This window comes from Eschrichtius robustus, chromosome 16 (genome assembly GCF_028021215.1).
Source record: "Eschrichtius robustus isolate mEscRob2 chromosome 16, mEscRob2.pri, whole genome shotgun sequence".
Classification (NCBI taxonomy): Eukaryota; Metazoa; Chordata; class Mammalia; order Artiodactyla; family Eschrichtiidae; genus Eschrichtius; species Eschrichtius robustus.
This window is the reverse complement of record NC_090839.1, coordinates 12,454,096-12,471,742: the sequence shown is the minus strand read 5'-3', so window position 1 is coordinate 12,471,742 and position 17,647 is coordinate 12,454,096. Positions and strand designations below refer to the sequence as shown.

General features: G+C 39.8%; 1 protein-coding gene across 16 annotated transcripts in view; it reads right to left on the bottom strand.

Moving 5' to 3' along the window:
• Positions 1-17,647, bottom strand: part of STAU1 (staufen double-stranded RNA binding protein 1) — an 86,847-nt gene that overhangs the window by 20,464 nt on the left and 48,736 nt on the right. For 5 of the 16 annotated variants that reach the window (XM_068525141.1, XM_068525137.1, XM_068525128.1 and 2 more), the window contains 5 exons: positions 17,563-17,610; positions 15,940-16,144; positions 13,772-13,910; positions 12,195-12,360; positions 1,552-1,650 (listed from right to left, as the gene is read on the bottom strand). In XM_068525141.1, coding sequence (XP_068381242.1) covers positions 1,552-1,650; positions 12,195-12,360; positions 13,772-13,910; positions 15,940-15,982 — 447 coding nt within the window. In that variant the 5' untranslated portion in view covers positions 15,983-16,144; positions 17,563-17,610. The remainder of the gene's footprint in view (positions 1-1,551; positions 1,651-12,194; positions 12,361-13,771; positions 13,911-15,939; positions 16,145-17,562; positions 17,611-17,647) is intronic. The other 11 variants (XM_068525142.1, XM_068525143.1, XM_068525138.1 and 8 more) reach the window with 4 other exon arrangements.

Genomic DNA, 17,647 nt, shown 5'->3' with positions numbered 1-17,647 from the left:
AGAGGAAAACATAGGAAGAACACTCTTTGACATAAATCACAGCAAGATCTTTTTTGATCCACCTCCTAGAGTAATGGAAATAAAAACAAAAATAAACAAATGGGACCTAATGAAACTTCAAAGCTTTTGCACAGCAAAGGAAACCATAAACAAGACGAAAAGACAACCCTCAGAATGGGAGAAAATATTTGCAAACGAATCAACGGACAAAGGATTAATCTCCAAAATATATAAACAGCTCATGCAACTCAATATTAAAAAAACAAACCCAGTCCAAAAATGGGCAGAAGACCTAAATAGACATTTCTCCAAAGAAGACATACGGATGGCCAAGAAGCACATGAAAAGCTGCTCAACATCACTAATTATTAGAGAAATGCAAATCAAAACTACAATGAGGTATCACCTCACACCAGTTAGAATGGGCATGATCAGAAAATCTACAAACAACAAATGCTGGAGAGGGTGTGGAGAAAAGGGAACCCTCTTGCACTGTTGGTGGGAATATAAATTGATACACTATGGAGAACAGTATGGAGGTTCCTTAAAAAACTAAAAATAGAATTACCATATGACTCAGCAATCCCACTACTGGGCATATACCCAGAGAAAACCATAATTCAAAAAGACACATGCACCCCAATGCTCACTGCAGCACTATTTACAATAGCCAGGTCATGGAAGCAACGTAAATGCCCATCGACAGACGAATAGATAAAGAAGATGTGGTACATATATACAACGGAATATTACTCAGCCATAAAAAGGAAGGAAATTGGGTCATTTGTAGAGACGTGGATGGATCTAGAGACTGTCATACAGAGTGAAGTAAATCAGAAAGAGAAGAACAAATATCGTATATTAATGCATATATGTGAAACCTAAAAAAATGGTACAGATGAACCGGTTTGCAGGGCAGAAATTGAGACACAGATGTAGAGAACAAACGTATGGACACCAAGGGGGGAAAGCGGCAGGGGGGATGAATTGGGAGATTGGGATTGACATGTATACACTGATGTGTATAAAATGGATAATAAGAACCTGCTGTATAAAAAAATAAAATTCAAAAAAAAAATGTATAGGGCTTCCCTGGTGGCGCAGTGGTTGGGAGTCTGCCTGCCAGTGCAGGGGACACGGGTTCGGGCCCTGGTCTGGGAGGATCCCACAGGCCGCGGAGCGACTGGGCCCGTGAGCCACAACTACTGAGCCTGAGCGTCTGGAGCCTCTGCTCCGCAACAAGAGAGGCCGCGATAGTGAGAGGCCCGCGCACCGCGATGAAGAATGGCCCCCACTCGCCGCAACTGGAGAAAGCCCTCACACAGACACGAAGACCCAACACAGCCAAAAATAAACATAATAAATTAAAAAAAAAAAAAAGTATATATTCTTCTGTTAATAAAACATGATTACTTAAAAATAAATAAATAAAGTTTGAATCTTAAATTTGAAGATTCACATATATATGATTATCATTCCAATGTTATTTAAGAAAAATACTACTCTGATGATGAACACCAACAGTATAATAGATGTGTAAAATAAGCTTACCTCAAAATTCACAGGCAAGTTCCGTTTAAGTGCAATCTCAAATACTTGACTTATTTCAGATTTATTGAGATTTTCTTCTTCTGATTCTCTTCCATTCACCTAAAGGAAGAATAATTGGTTAGTAGTGAACTCTTGTTAAAGCGGTCAAGATCCCAGCTGTGATGATAAACCTTAAAAGCACTGAAACTAGGCTTTATGGATGCAGCAGTAACCCCGTGAACAGAGCCACATGTGTTCCATGTGTCACTGAAATTAAAAGGTTAAAAAAAAGTGTCCTATCAAACTTTGGCTAGTTTCTACCTCATAAATCCAACATAAACAGTCCACACATAACAGGCCTTTGGATATGGATCAGCCTAATCGCGTTGTAGTGAGCCACGGCCGCTCAGGAAGAGGGAGTCCCGAAGCCCCCTCAAGGACTGGCAAGCCACATTCTGGAAAAAGTCCAAGTACAGTCTATGTGGGGCATGGCAAGGACAAATGTAAGTCTCTCCACCTAGGTATGTGGGTTTCTTATTTGGACAAAAAAATCCCTGGAAACCACTTTTTAAAAAAAGATGCAGTGGAACAATTACAAAACCGCCACGTGTCTTATACTTAACTGCTGCTGGCAAAAATGCAAGGTGCAAACTAATAAAGAACCTTGAACAAAAGCTGACTCCAGCTTTGTAACAAAGTTCATTTACAGTCCTCCACAGGCTGGGACTACAGAAGGGCAGAGATCTTCTCTGTGCACACGGACCACATGGAGTCTATACTGTGTGGCAGTGATAATACAAGAAATGAGATAAGCTCAGTAATAGCAAAGTGACCCCAAAACATGGCAAGACAGCTGTGTTTTTCTTATTATTGGGATTCTTTTGTCAAAGAATTTGTAAAATCCTATTTCAGAACTATGATCCAGATCAGAACTATATGACAGGAACCCAAGGCTGAAATCACTGACTAGGCAAGATGCAGCACCATCCAGGATTTCATTTGTTGTGCATTTCCTTAGGTTTATCAGGTAGATCCTAACCCTAACACAGGATCCATATTTCAAGCTATAATTAAAAGAAAGAAAACTCTAAATTAAAAAAATTAATATAATTAAGAATATAATCCTGTACAAGTAAATTTAACCAGACACTGTAATTCTTTCTCTCCTTCCATGATGATAATGTTTTCTTTCCAATCTGGTTTCACTTCACTCACTACCTGGTCAAAACTGTTTGCATAGCAACTTCTGGTGATAAATTAAGCCAAACACACTTTTATGCTTGTTGTTTAAATCATAAGGAGAAAGAGGGTCTGCCTTTTTATGAGTGAGTCCTTAAAGTCAGAAATCTTCAAGCAAGGTGTCTTAGAAGGCTAGAGTTCCAAAGAGGTTTGGTTTGAAATTTATTTTTTAAATAGGTTTAAACAAGAACAACAAAAAAAATACAGTATTTTAAAAAGTAAGCATGTTCAACAAAAGTGCTGGGAAAACCAGATACCACACACACAAAAAAATGAAGTTGGACTCTTACCTCATACCACATACACAAATTAACTCAAAATGGATCAAAGACCTAAGCATAAGGGCTAAGAGTATAAAGCTGTTAGAAGAAAATACAGGGGAAAAGCTTCATGACACTGGATTTAGGAATGATTTCTTGGATATGACACCAAAAGCACAGGCAACAAAAGAAAACCAATAGGACTTCCCTGGTGGCACAGTGGTTACGAATCTGCCTGCCAATGCAGGGGACACGGGTTCGAGCCCTGGTCCGGGAAGATCCCACATGCCGCGGAGCAACTAAGCCCGTGCGCCACAACTACTGAGCCTGCGCTCTAGAGCCCATGTGCCTAGAGCCCATGCTCTGCAACAAGAGAAGCCACCGCAACGAGAAGGCCGTGCACCGCAATGAAGAGCAGCCCCCACTCGCCGCAACTAGAGAAAGCTCGCACGTAGCAACAAAGACCAAACACAGCCAACAAATAAATAAATAAATAAATTTTAAGAAAAGAAAACCAACAGATAAATTGGACTCAAAATTTAGAACTTTAGTACAAAAAGAAACCAAAAAAAACTTCAGTACATTGAAGGACACAATTAAGAGAGCAAAGACAACCCACAGAATGGAAGAAAATATTTGCAAATCATGTATCTGATAAAGAATTAATGTCCAGAATATATAAAGAACTACAACAACAAACAATGCAATTCAAAAATGGAGAAAGATTCTGAATAGACATTTCTCCAAAGAAGATATACAAATGCTCAACATCTCTAATCAGAGAAATGCAAATCAAAACTACAATGGGATACCACTTCACACCCATAAGGACAGCCACAGACAATAGCAAGTGTTGTCAAGAATGTGCAGAAATTGGAATCTTTGTACACTGCTAGTGAGAATGTAAAATGGTATAACCTCTGTAGAGAACGGTATGGTGGTTCCTCAAAAAGTTAAACATAGAATTACAATATGATCCAGCAACTTCACTGCTAAATATATACTACTGTCAGTAGGGACAGATAATTGTACATCAGTGTTCATAACAGCATTATTCACAATAGCCAAAAGATGATAACCACCCAAACATCCATCAACAGATGAAAGGATAAACAAAATGTGGAATACTGATACAGTGGAATATTACTCAGTCTTAAAAAGGAATGGAATTGTGAAACAAGCTACAACATGGATGAACCTCGAAAACATTAGGATAAATGAAATAAGCCAGACACAAAAGACAAATATTCACTTATACACGGTATCCAGAACAGGCAAGTGCAGAGACAGAAGCAGGACAGAGGTTTACAGGGGATGAGGATGGGGGGAAGGTGGAGTTTTGTTTAATGTGTACAAGAGTTTCTGTGTGAGATGATGAAAACGTTTTGAAAATGGACAGTGGTGATAGTTACATAACATTGAGAATATATTTGATGTCATAAGACTATACACTTAAAAAATGGTTAAAATGGCATCCTTTATATTATCTATATATTTTATCTTAATTTTTTGAAAAGCAACAAAGAAAAGTATGTGTTTCATACCAAACAGTAACACACTAGAGACCATCAACACATTAACTTGTGCTAACAGGTTAACTCATTTTTGTACACAAACAAGTTTTCTGACAGCTGTTTATTTGAAGAGTATCCACAGATTTTTTAAATAAATGAGTTATTTTAAAAAATGGTCCACTCTCATGATAAATAACTGTGTCAATGAGAATGTTTTCCTTAGGTGCAACAAGAACCAAATTTGGAAATAAACCAGGTGCTGAGGATGATAATACTTCAATTGCCATGCATGTACCCCAATTTTCATTTTTTTGTTCACTATTATCAGCTCAACTCCTTTTAACTTTTATTTTTAGTTATGACCTATTTCAAACATACAGAAAAGTACAGATAATAATGTAACAGGCAATTGTGCTGGATTTAACAAATGCCAACACTAGACACTACTGACATCAATTTTTTTTTGCTTTTATAAGGAAAACAATGAGTGAAGCCCTTCTCACTCTTCTTCCCTTAGAAGAGTTAACTGCTATTCTAAAATGGGACTGGATCTTTCCCAGCCTTGTGGCTTTTTTTTTTTTCAAATGGACCAAAACAATATATAGTACAATTTTGTGTTGTGAAAATTCACATAAATCATTCTCATTGATTGCCTTTTATAAATATTCTAAAGTTCAAACTTGTAAGTTTTACTAATGAAATGTTATTTTTCTATTTTGCATATTGAGGTTCCATATAAGTCTGATAAAAAACAATGGTCTACTACTAAATTTTAAACTCTCAGCCAGTAGTTCTCAACCACAGCAGCATTAGAATCACTTGGGAGCTTTACAAATACAGATGCCAGAGCCCTGCTCCAGATAAGTGAACCCAAATTTTTGCAGATAGGGCCTGGATATTTTTTTTTTTTTTTGGCTGCGTTGGGTCTTCGTTGCTGCGCACGGGCTTTCTCTAGTTGTGGCGAGCGGGGGCTACTCTTTGTTGCGGTGCGTGGGCTTCTCATTGCGGTGGCTTCTCTTGTTGCAGAGCACGGGCTCTAGGTACGCAGGCTTCAGTAGTTGTGGCTCGCAGGCTCTAGAACGCAGGCTCAATAGTTGTGGCACACGGGCTTATTTGCTCTACAACATGTGGGATCTTCCTGGACCAGGGTTCGAACCCGTGTCCCCTGCATTGGATTCTTAACCACTGCGCCACCAGGGAAGTCCCAGGATATCTGTTTTATATATAGTATTTGATTTTTTTTTAAGTCCCCAGGTGATTTTACTAGCAAACAGAGTTGAGATTCACTGCTCGAAGGTATTCTTCTAAAGGAATTGCAAAAGGGACAAAGCAGCCAGTAAAATAAAAATGCAAAACAGGAAACAAAGATATACATTTATCTGGACGTGAGATTATGTTGCTCTTTTACATAAATAATTTTATTATTATCTGGACTGGACAAAATGTTGCAATGGGGGAAGCAGCAAATGACTCAAAACAAATCCACAAATACCATTCCCAGTGAGATGAGGAAAGTGTAGCGGGCCCTCAGTCTTACCTTCATGAAGTGGGAATTACTGTTAACATCAATCCCATAGTGTATGGTTCAGCAATAAAATCTAGGCAACATTAAGAAAAGAAAAAAACACTCTGAACCATGCTTAACCCTCAATATGCCAGGGAAAAACAGTCATCACCATTTACCATCTGGCTCCAACAGGCCGTCTTTATTTTTCTATATTTAAAGACATTTTACAAATAACATACAGAATAAAAGGACAACAAAAATCATTTCATTAGAGACTTTAATAAAAAATTAAAATAACAAACCTAAGTTTTTATTCCAGGTTTGTAGTCAGGAAGGAAGGAACGTATATCCAAAATGGGCAAGGTCATTAAATGCAACTAACTGCTCACCAGCTGTCACGCCTGAACTTTGAGCACAGCCCACAGTAATGATGCCAGATTTCAAATCCACCTCCAGTGGGTTCTAGCTTATCATGATTTTGATTCTTCTTGTACTGGTATTGTCAAAACACATTACTTTTGAAACTGACTCATAACTTTGTTGAAGGGAGAAAAGCCATCTTCTTTGCTCCATAACTACTGGGTTGGCCAAACAGTTTGTTCGGTTTTAAGTAAAAATAAAGACACATTTTTCATTTTCACGAAGAACATTATTGAACGGATTCACTAACCGAACGAACTTTTTGGCCAACCCAATACAACATGCTTTCATTTCTAGATTTATAAACACCAAAAGAAGGATCTAATGATTTTTTTTCATTGTTGTATCATCAATTTCCTTCTAATACATACACCTCTTTCTACATGTATCCAGTTATTTTGTGGACATTAAGTGGTGAGAAAACTCTGGTGGCCAAACATCATATGAGAGAATGTTGCCACACAAATTTTTTAGAAAAACAAAACAGGTTGGTCCAGTTCCTGTTGCAAAATATTGTGCAGCGAAGTCCTTCCTGTTGAATGACTGACCAGAAGAGAATGCACATTTCTTTTTCATACACCACAGAAATACATAGTTCACTTGCCGACTCTTCGAGTCTGGGAAAACTTATGTAAGGTATCATCTGAAGACTCCCAGTCTGAGTCACGTCAACACTCAAATCTCACCATCACCATTAGAGTCTAGAATGCTGCTGTTTGTCTCTCTGCATTCATCTTCTGATTTGTCTAATAATGAAAATGTCTTCCTCCATCAATTTTCTTCTCTTTGCCAGTACGGATGGAAAAAGAAAAATTCTTAATTCTCTCCTGGGTTCAACAAAAGCTAAAAGTAGAGTAAAAAGATGGTGTCTCCAGTCTTCTTTTGTATCTTCTTGAAAGATAATGTGATACGTTAGGCAATGCAATAAGAGCACTAAAGGATGATGCAATAATGACAATTATTTCACTACTGTATCATCCACCCAGGGATTTCATCACTCTTCCACTTTCTTATTATTTTAGTCTTGTTTATTGCATATTTGGGAAAATATGATGAAGAGTGCTGAAATGATATGTAGGAGGACAGCAGCAAAATGTTTCAAAGCATAGGAAAATTAAGATTCCATAATGTAAAGATTTATAAAAGGATCCAAAGGACCCACATGATCATTTTAAGACAGAAATCATTATTCTACTTTCAAAAATAAGTATGTTTTCTCTTTGTTCTTTTTAAAACCTCTAGAAAAAGAATAGAAGTCATGTAGTATCGATTCTTACAGAGCTGGAGAACGCTCAAAAATGAAAATTGGGTCCCATGGACCCTGATAGTATAATGAAGATTAAGGTCTCCAATTTTAGTTTTAGTCCTACTTAAACATGTCCCTGGCTCAGGTGAAGATAAGAACTCAAGACCAGGAAGAACTGCATTTATTTATTTTTTCAGAAGTAGTATTTAAAAAAAGAAAACTTCAAACAATACAATTTAAAAAAAGTCTGTCCTCTACCACTACCACCAAGAGAAAACTACTTTTAAAGTTTGCTATAACCTTCAAGATAGAAACTATGCACGTGCACATATATACAGATACATACACACACAGTTGGTGCTTTTGATTACTTAACACAATCACACTATACACGTAGTAACAGCTCTGGATCACGATTCCCCCCCCATTCAATACATTATGGGCCTCCTTTCACATCCACGTAAACAGATCTACCACACTCTGATACTCCTGGGATAAATGTATTCATTTATTTAACCATTTCCCTACTAATGGACATATTAGGCTAGCTCCTGTTTTTCTCTATTACAGATACTGTAGTTATGACCATCTTACTGCTAACACCTCAACACTGAATAAGTCATCCTTTATTAGCACAAGCCATGGACAGGACAGGAACAGAACAGAACAGAACAGAATAGAGGTGCTTTCCCAACTCAGGACCTCTGCTCAAGCTGCTCCCTCTGCTGGGAATGTACTTCCCCTGCTCTTCTGCTCATCTTCAGTCTGAGCTTAAATGACTCTTCCTCAATGCACCATCAGTACTCCTACCTAAACAAGACATTTTATGCTCTCATGATACTTGCTACTTCCATCCTAGCACTGCACTTTTTGATGATATTCCACTCAACCAAGCTCCACATGGGGAGGGGCAGTGCTGCTTTAGGGCCAGCCGAGCACAGTGCCTGTCATCAACGGACCAGACCACACCTGTCTTAGACAGAAACCGCCAGCTTTATTGGCTATGTTTTAGAGGAGGTGAATTGATCCACCACACGATCACATGAGCTAAAAATTTTCAATAGCAAAATGGACACTTTGTTTAAAATGGTAATTTCCAGTGCTGGCAGGCTGTGGGCAAACAGGCTGCTCAGACCCTGTTGGCAGAGGCCTAAAATGGTACCATCTTCCTGGTGGGGAACTTGGCCATATACGTTACCATGAAATTCCACTTCTAGGACTGTGGCTCATAAAAATAACCACGGACATACACAAAGATTTAACTACAACAATGTTCTTCACTACCTATTTTTATAACAGGAAAAACTGCAAACAACCTAAAAACCAAGCCTCTGTTGTTGAAAAAATAAACTGGTATGCTCACACAATGGAACACTGTGCAGCCATTAACAAGTGCTTAAGGGATATCCCCTGGCGGTCCAGTGGTTGAGATTCTGCACTTCCAGTGCAAGGGGTGGGGGTTCGAACCCTGGTCGGGGAACTAAGATCCCATATGCTATGCAGTGTGGCCAAAAAAAAAAAAAAAAAGTGCTTAGAACCATGCTGAATTTGAGTCCTCCATGGAATTGTAAGTAAAGGGCATGACAACATATTCATAATGAGCACTTCAGTGAAAAAAAGGTGGTTACTGTACAATATCATCCCATTTTTGTGAAACAGGTGCATGTACTTATTTATACGTACATCCACAAAAATGTTTACAGTGACGATCTACAAGTGGTAAATTTATACAGCATTTGTTTTTCTTTTTTCTTTTTTTTTTTTGAGTTTAAAAATTTTCATAGTTCACAGGCATCACTTATAAGAAAAAAAATTACAGCTGTCTTTTAAAAATGTCTTTCTCCCCTGCTGCCCACCCTCCAGGGGGCCTGGTAGACCAGGGGCAGCTCATTTACGTGGGAAGCCAAGTGTTTCACTTATTAACTCAAAGAAAAGGTCATATCCTAGTTAATGATCCTCATTTCTGAAGTCTCTACTTCAAACCATATAGAAAGAATTAGAAAAGGGGCAAAGAGGAGGAAACAAGGGGCACAAGTGATGATCATGACTCCCAGCCAAGCTGCTTACAGAACGTCAGATGAGCCGAGGAGAGGGTGTCCACTACAGCCCCTGACCTCAAGACCCGAGCCAACCAACCACTCCGTGAGTCACTCTGAGACACTGACGGGCACTTTCCCTTTGCAGCAATATGGTGAGTACATACTTCCAAGGAGGATTCCAAGGGGGAAAACTGCGTGGGAAGCACTGAAAATACTTAGGACCTGGGATTCCCAAACCCTGACTGTGCTTTAGAGGTACTCTAAGAGCATGTTAAAAAAGAAAAAAAAGCGGGACTTCCCTAGTGGTCCAGTGGTTAAGACTCCACACTCCCACTGAAGGCAGCGTGGGTTCGATCCCTGGTCAGGGCGCTAAGATCCCACATGCCACGCAGCACAGCCAGAAAAAAAAAAAAAGGAAAAAAAGAAAAAGCCAGACTCCTGGCTAGACCCACTGCATTAGAATCTAGATTCATGTGGGTTAGGCCAAGGAATTTTTTTTTTTTTTTTTTAAACTTCTCAAGTGATTCTGAAGCAGACAACCCACATACCACTGTTCAGCGATCGTTTAACAACTGCTGGCTAGAAGGAACCAAGAAATACCTACTCCATCTGACTCCAATTATGTTAGCACCAAAGTCAACTCAAAAACTGAAGCCTCCAAAAATAATTCAGATTTCACTACCTTCGGTGTTTTTAACAAATCTCACCACTGAGGACGTCATCCTTTCACCTCACTAAATTCTCCTCTGCTAAGTTATAGTCCATTCTCCTTTATTTGGTCCTCAGTGGACCCAGGAAACAGATCATCTCTGTTAAAATGCGTGATGACACTCAAGATGGAAATGCACTGCAACAAAAGAAAAACAAAACCTTCCTGCACAGCAGCCGTGAAGCCACAGAGCACCACCCTGAGCTGGGTCACCCTGGGGGACAGCTGGACACAATGGACCTCAGCAAGCACCCTGCCAAGGGTCCCTTCAACTTCATACCTATCATCACCCATTTAGCCCAATGTTCTGTGCAAGATCTTCTTATTCTTTGAGGACTTGTTTCTTGAGGAAGAAGAGTCAAATGCTTCCCAGGGATGTATTCAGGAGACATTTCATACTATGATTAAACAGAATCATGAAATCTCAATGTTTTCTAACTCAGTGGGTTTCTCCTGGAACTCTGGACCCTCAATGGCATGGAATCACTGATTTTCTACGACCCATATTCCTATTTAGTCACAAAGAGTTCAAATCCTTTACCTATTGTGATAATTTTAAAACACAGCCCCCAAGGGAATTCCCTGGCAGCCCAGTGATTAGGGCTCCACACTCTCACTGCCGAGGGCCTGGGTTCAATCCCTGGTTGGGGAACTAAAATCTCACACGCCGCGTGGTGTGGCCAAAAAATAAAAAATAAAACAGCCCCCAAATTCTTTGATACTCCTCTCATCCAGAAGTGGGGTTCTCAGCATTGTGAACGCACTAAAAGTCACTGAATTATACACTTAAAATGGTTAAAATTGTGAAATTGTTATGTGAATTTTACCTCAGTACAAAAAAAAAGTGAGATTCTGTATCTCCTCTTTTTGAATCTGGGCTCTGTGCCTGCTTGACCTACAGAATATGGCAGAAGTGACGCTGTGCTGACTTCTGGGCCTAGGTCCTAAGAAACTGGCAACTGCTTCCATTTCCTGTCTTCTAGAATGCTCACCTTTGGAACCTAGCCACCACACTGTGAGGATGTGTAAACAATCTCTGCATAGGTTAACTAGGAGAGGAACTGAGGTCCCCGGACCAAAGCCCCCTCTCAGTTCCCAGGCGACAGCCAGCAACAACTCAGCAGCCACGTGAAGGAGCCATCCTGACAGAGATCCTCCAGCCCCTGCAGAGCTGCCTCAGCCCAAGCTACGTGTAGCAGAGACAAGCTCCCCGTGCCAAGCCCTGCCTGAACTGCAGGCTTGTGAGCAAAATAAAGGCCTGTAGGTGTTTAAGCCACTAATTTTTGTGATAGTGTGTTAAGCAGCAATGGGTAACTGGCACTTCAAGATAATAAAGAAAGAAAGACTGGTCAAAATGGCTTTAGAAAATCCTCTAACCTGGCACCATAAAACACAGATTCTGACAAGCATAATCTTCAGCACCAAAGAATTCAGCCATGCATGTTCTTCACAACTCAAGTGAGTCCACAATCTTTCTAACATGTTCACTCAAAACTATGCCATTGAGCACAAAAGAAGACACCTGACTTTCTTGCTAAGACATTTTTTTTAAGGGGGAAGAAAGGCAAGAGAGCTACAGGGTATAAAAACTTGTAAGCTATCAAATAACAGACATTATGGACAACTCTCTATACATCCTCTTAGAGAAAGCAACTTGAGATGGTGTCTTCCCTACCACCTTCCTGCTACACCCAAAGCGTCAAGGAGCCCCAGCTCTGCTCTCTCCTCACCTCCAGCCTGTCGGGTGGGGGCTCGTTCTGCAGGGTCCTCAAAGCTTTTGCAGCAGCATCGTGTTTCGCAGCCTGTCTCGTCTTTCCTTTCCCGTTAAATTGCTGTCCTCCCACAGAAAGTTCAACTTGATAAAGTAAAGGTGGCACTGGAAATGGGTAGAAGTACCTAGAAATAGAGGGGGGTAAGGAAAATTAGTCTCAGGTAAGTCACCATACGTTCTCTGACAAATTCCAGGTGTTTCCTTCATCACAGGTCCTGATCACATCAGCGTTTGCGCGCCAATAATGACTCCTCATCAGTACATCCAGAGATTTCCCATGTTTATGCTGCATTAGCATTGCCACACGGTATCAACAAATACTGTTTATGTTCCACAAAATACACTGCCTTACAAATTATATGAGTTCAATTTATAAAGCTAACCCATATTTACAAAATCTAAAATAGATTAGCCTTCGGCTGAGACAGAAAACTTAACTTGCTCTACTTTCTCGTACCTGAGATTCACGCTTCCGTGTCTCCAGAAAAGGATGGAAATTTTTTAACAGACGTCTTTTAGAAAGGACCCTCATTTCTGGAAATCCCAATATCCTATAGAGCCTGGCAGAGGCTGGTTTCTATTTTTAAAATGGCTTTGGCCTCCACCTCCCTCCTACCCCAAAGTAGGGCAGGGAAATGAAGACCTCCAGTTTGATCATCAATCTATCCACTAGTGTCTTATGACCACAAGCAGAAGGTTTTCAACGCATGGCATTTTCAGGTTTCAATTAATATTTTACTGCATCTATATACCAAGGCTATTTACAAACACATATGTAAGTTCAACAAAAAGTACCCAATAAACAATAATCAGGAAATCTGTGAATGCTGAGAATTGTGGTGTTGCAGGAATCATGTTCAAATATGACTCAGTTTGGGACCTTCCTGGTAGCACAGTGGTTACGAATCCGCCTGCCAATGCAGGGGACACGGGTTCGAGCCCTGGTCCGGGAAGATCCCACATGCCACGGAGCGACTAAGTCTGTGCGCCACAACTATTGAGCGTGCCCTCTAGAGCCCACGCGCCACAACTACTGAAGCCCACATGCCCTAGAGCCCGTGCTCCGTGACAAGAGAAGCCACTGCAATGAGAAGCCCGCGCACCGCAACGAAGAGTAGCCCCCGCTCGCCGCAACTAGAGAAAGCCCGCGCATAGCAACGAAGACCCAACACAGCCAAAAAAAAATTAATAAATCTTTTAAAAAATAAAATAAAATCATTAGGCCATCTTTGTTTAAAAAATAAAAATATGACTCAGTTGCACAAAGCAGTTAGAATGGTGACAGCTTTAAGCAGATAGCTTGGGGCACGAGCCGTACTGCTCATGAGGAATGTGCTCAGGCCCTTTCCAATGACAGGAGTTAAAAGAGCATCAAGATACAGTTCCAATGACACCATGACAATTAAGACTGACTTTAGCATTTGGCAGGCCAAAGAGGACCAAACCATTATGCGCTCTACAATCTGAAGATCTTATTATTCTATGTAAAAGATCAAATATATCTTCACCTGTATTGAAAACAAAACAAACACATACCTTGGGGGATAAGCACCTCCTCTCATGTTGTAGTTATAGGTGGACTGCATCCGAGAGTAAGGGTCGACAGGCTTATACATTGGTTTTTTTCCAAGTTTCATGCACAGTGCATTTAGCTCTACAGTAGGGGTTATGCTTTCTGCAACACAGAATCAACACAAAGAATTGTTTTTTTCTGATATGAGAATGACACTCACTAAAATCAAAAAGAATAGCATGCTTTCTACTAACTGGATTCATGATGTATTTCAGGAAAAGATCTAAGTACTTCACTGCTAGGCATCAGGTCAGGAAATCCAAGAATCTGCTGTGATTTCTAGGTATTAATATACAGTCAGCAGCACAAAATATACTGCAACGGCTGTTAGGGGAGCATCAGTGTAACATAAGATGTTAGCAGTGAAAGCCAGTTGTCAGAAATAACTTCCAATACACATCAAATTCCATGATTAAAAAATCCCATAGGACCATCCAAATCATTTCATTGTTTGGGAATACTCAACCAACATAACTTTGGTTGTACTGACTGACTGGCTTACACTTAGAAGGATGTCTGTACACACTATTTCATAGAACAATGCATTTATTCAGTACTAACTGGAGGCAAAGTACTGTGAGAAGCTTGAACACAATTCTTGCCCCAGAGGAGTTCAAAGAACACAAAACACACTCAAAGAACTACAATACAACATTATGTGTGCTCTAAGGAAAGGTGCAGTATCACTGAGGAGGAGACAAGTAAATTCTATCTGGAGAAGTCAGATGAGACCCACAAAATATTTAGATGTTTCCATTCTTAATTTTTTTTTGGGGGGTGCCGCACCTCACAGCACGTGGAACTTCCCCGATCAGGGATTGAACCTGCGCCCTCAGCAGTGGAAGCATGGAGTCTTAACCACTGGACAAGCAGGGAAGCACTGGATGTTTCATTCTTGATACTTATAATGGGATCTGACTTGTGGTAATACTTGTTAGAAAAATGAGTTCTGTTGCCGTATACAACAGGAGCAAGTATATCTTGGGTTATCTCAGAAATAGCAACTTTAGAAAATACTCATTATTCATCTTCCTTTTTTTCCCCTCTCATTTCATCCAATTCATAAACCTTTAAAAATCATTTAAAAAGAACACCAGCCTGGAAAGATTAGTGTAGGTGCACAATCACATTTGAAAACAACACTTTAATATCAAACACAGAACAACACTAGCAATGGCAAAGTTCGATTTAAATGCACACAAAAATCCACTTTAAAATGCCTCTTTAGGATGTATGTAGAGGAAAATAAAAATGACTCGATTCTGTACCATAACTGGTTTGACTAAATTTAGTGCATAAATCAAATTTATAAGAATATCTTTGAGTTTGCAAAGTCAGAGGGTCACAAGAATAACCAACCTCTCTCTAGCTAACATCAGAATTGTATTTTTTACACAATTCAAATAGTTGCATTTTAAGTAAGAGCAGTTCTGACCCATAAAATTTACCTGCAGTAGAGAATAAATTTAAAGAAAGAATACCACAAAGCAATCAAAAGCAACAAGAAAGGTGTCACCGAGATCTTTTGAGATCTTCCCAGATCATTCCCGAGTGCAAAGGGCCTGGGATGACTTCATGTACTGGAGGGGTAACTCTCCTAAAACAGTCACTTCTACCTACAGCCTCCAGGTCAGTGGTTCCCAAGCTCTTGCCAGACACTCCTCTTTATCAGTATTCTCCCCCGTTGGGCCCTTGCTTGAAGAGATATTACCTACTGATTTGTATTTAAGAAACAAATATTTAAAATATTTTCTCATTCTTGTTAATGATCAGGAAACATAAAACTGATAATCAGGGGTATGATCAACATGTTATAATCAATATGACCACACGGAGTTGAAGTGATTTTTAGCTAAAACCCACATTCTTGGCATGTATACAACCTTGTCAAAAGAAAACATGTATTTCATTAGGCTTTTCTAAAAATCTCGGAAATCATCTGGCGACATCCCTCACCTCCCACGACCACCGCTCCAGACCAGCAGTAGAGGGACTGGAGCCTGGGAACCACTGCTTTAGAGTAAGGCTAAGACCTGAAAAGGTAAGCATTTGCCACTGGTAGTGCAGACTCTGTGCTTTCAAAACCAACAAGTTAGTTAAGAAAGAATTCATATACATACTAAACGGATACCTCTAGACACACTTTTGAAAGGAACCTGTCTTGGCCCACGCATAATACCTGGATTCCTTCCTTCGCTACGAAAAGGGCGGACTATAGGTTTAGGAAATTTTGTTCCTTCCAAAGCTTTGGCAGCAGCTGTGTGTTGGGCTTTTTTAATACTAGTTCCTTCAGCTTCCCAGTGCTGATCTCCAAGGGTTAGCTGCACTGTAAACACCTACAAATGAAAATTGTGAGCTCTCAATTCATGAAACCTGATGTTGACTATAATATGTCACTTGGTCCTTGAACATAATTTATGGTCATGGTTTAAAAGGCCTGGTCATTATCTTGATAATTTATCCCTTCATCCCCTTTTTCGTTGTTTTTATAAACACAAAAAGATACACATATCACTGACTTGTACTGCATAGCACTCCATGAAAAAACTACGCTTTGAAAGATGGGGGTAAGTACAGAGATTAAAAAATGTTCTCTTATATATTAAAATATTAAATGCTGATGATTTGGAAGCCATCCAAATAGAAAATTGTCTTCCTATTATTTCTAATGGAAGAAACTTAGCAAACTTGATTTAGACACACAGTAGTACCTCATACAAATGAAGACAATATTTGTTTTGATGTTGTAATTTGTTTGTGGACGCTTGTCTGAAAACACAACCCCATTAGGACGAAAACTCGAATTAATTTGGGAATGTCAGCCAGGTTCGAAAATGTTGCCTTTTACTTTCCTAAGACTGCACTAGTCAGACACTGCCTCCACTTGCAGAAGCAAATCAGATTCATAGCAAGCAAAGATCTAAAAACGTTTCTGAACTCAATTCTAAGGAGGCATCCAAAACAGCTAATTTTGTCCTCAACAAATACTGACAATGGCAAGCCTCTTTTTTCCTTTTTAGGTATAAAGGTAACTCACGTGCACACTCCATTCGTAAAATTAGGTTACGTTAATCCGATCAGAACTGGACTAATACTCTATCAAAAAAAAAAACCATGACTCATCACAGCTCAGTGAGTCTTTAACTTTGGTGAGCATCTGCAGAATAACCTGGGAAGCAGATACACACGCCCAGGGATTTCGACTGAACAGCACGAGGGGAGACCCAAGCATGTGTATTTTTAACAAGCTCCCAAAGTGATTCTGATGCACTTCAACGTTTGAAACTCACTACTCTGGAGCTTTTATTCTTCTGATCTTCTTTATCACCGAATATCACTTTATTTCATTGACAAATAATTCACATGAGAAATGGTAATTTGAGTATGCCTAGGTCATTTAAATTTGGTGCCTAAAGGGATGGGGCCAACTTGCCTTACAGCTGATTTTTCTTATAGGTCTTAACTTCAGGATTCCCTCAGTGCACAGCTTCCACTAAAGGGGAAAAATTAAAGAATCCTTCATCCCCCTTGTAATATTAGGGGTCTCCTATATTTATGCTGCAGTTCATAAAGCTACTCATTTAAGCACCAATAGCATGAACTCAAAACCCTGGCTGGCATGAAAAGTCAAATGGCAGAAGAAGCCTGCAATCCTGTGCAATCCCTGAGTCATTTTTGTGATCCTTTCATGGAAAGATACTGAAGGGGAAAATGCTAAAAGATAGAAAAGAGTTAATTTCATGATCAGTCTTGCCTTTCTCCAGGACTGTCCCCGTCGGCGCTGCTGCCACTCTGCTGCCTTCTGTGTGGAGGGTTGGTAGTGAGGTTAGATCTTGGTT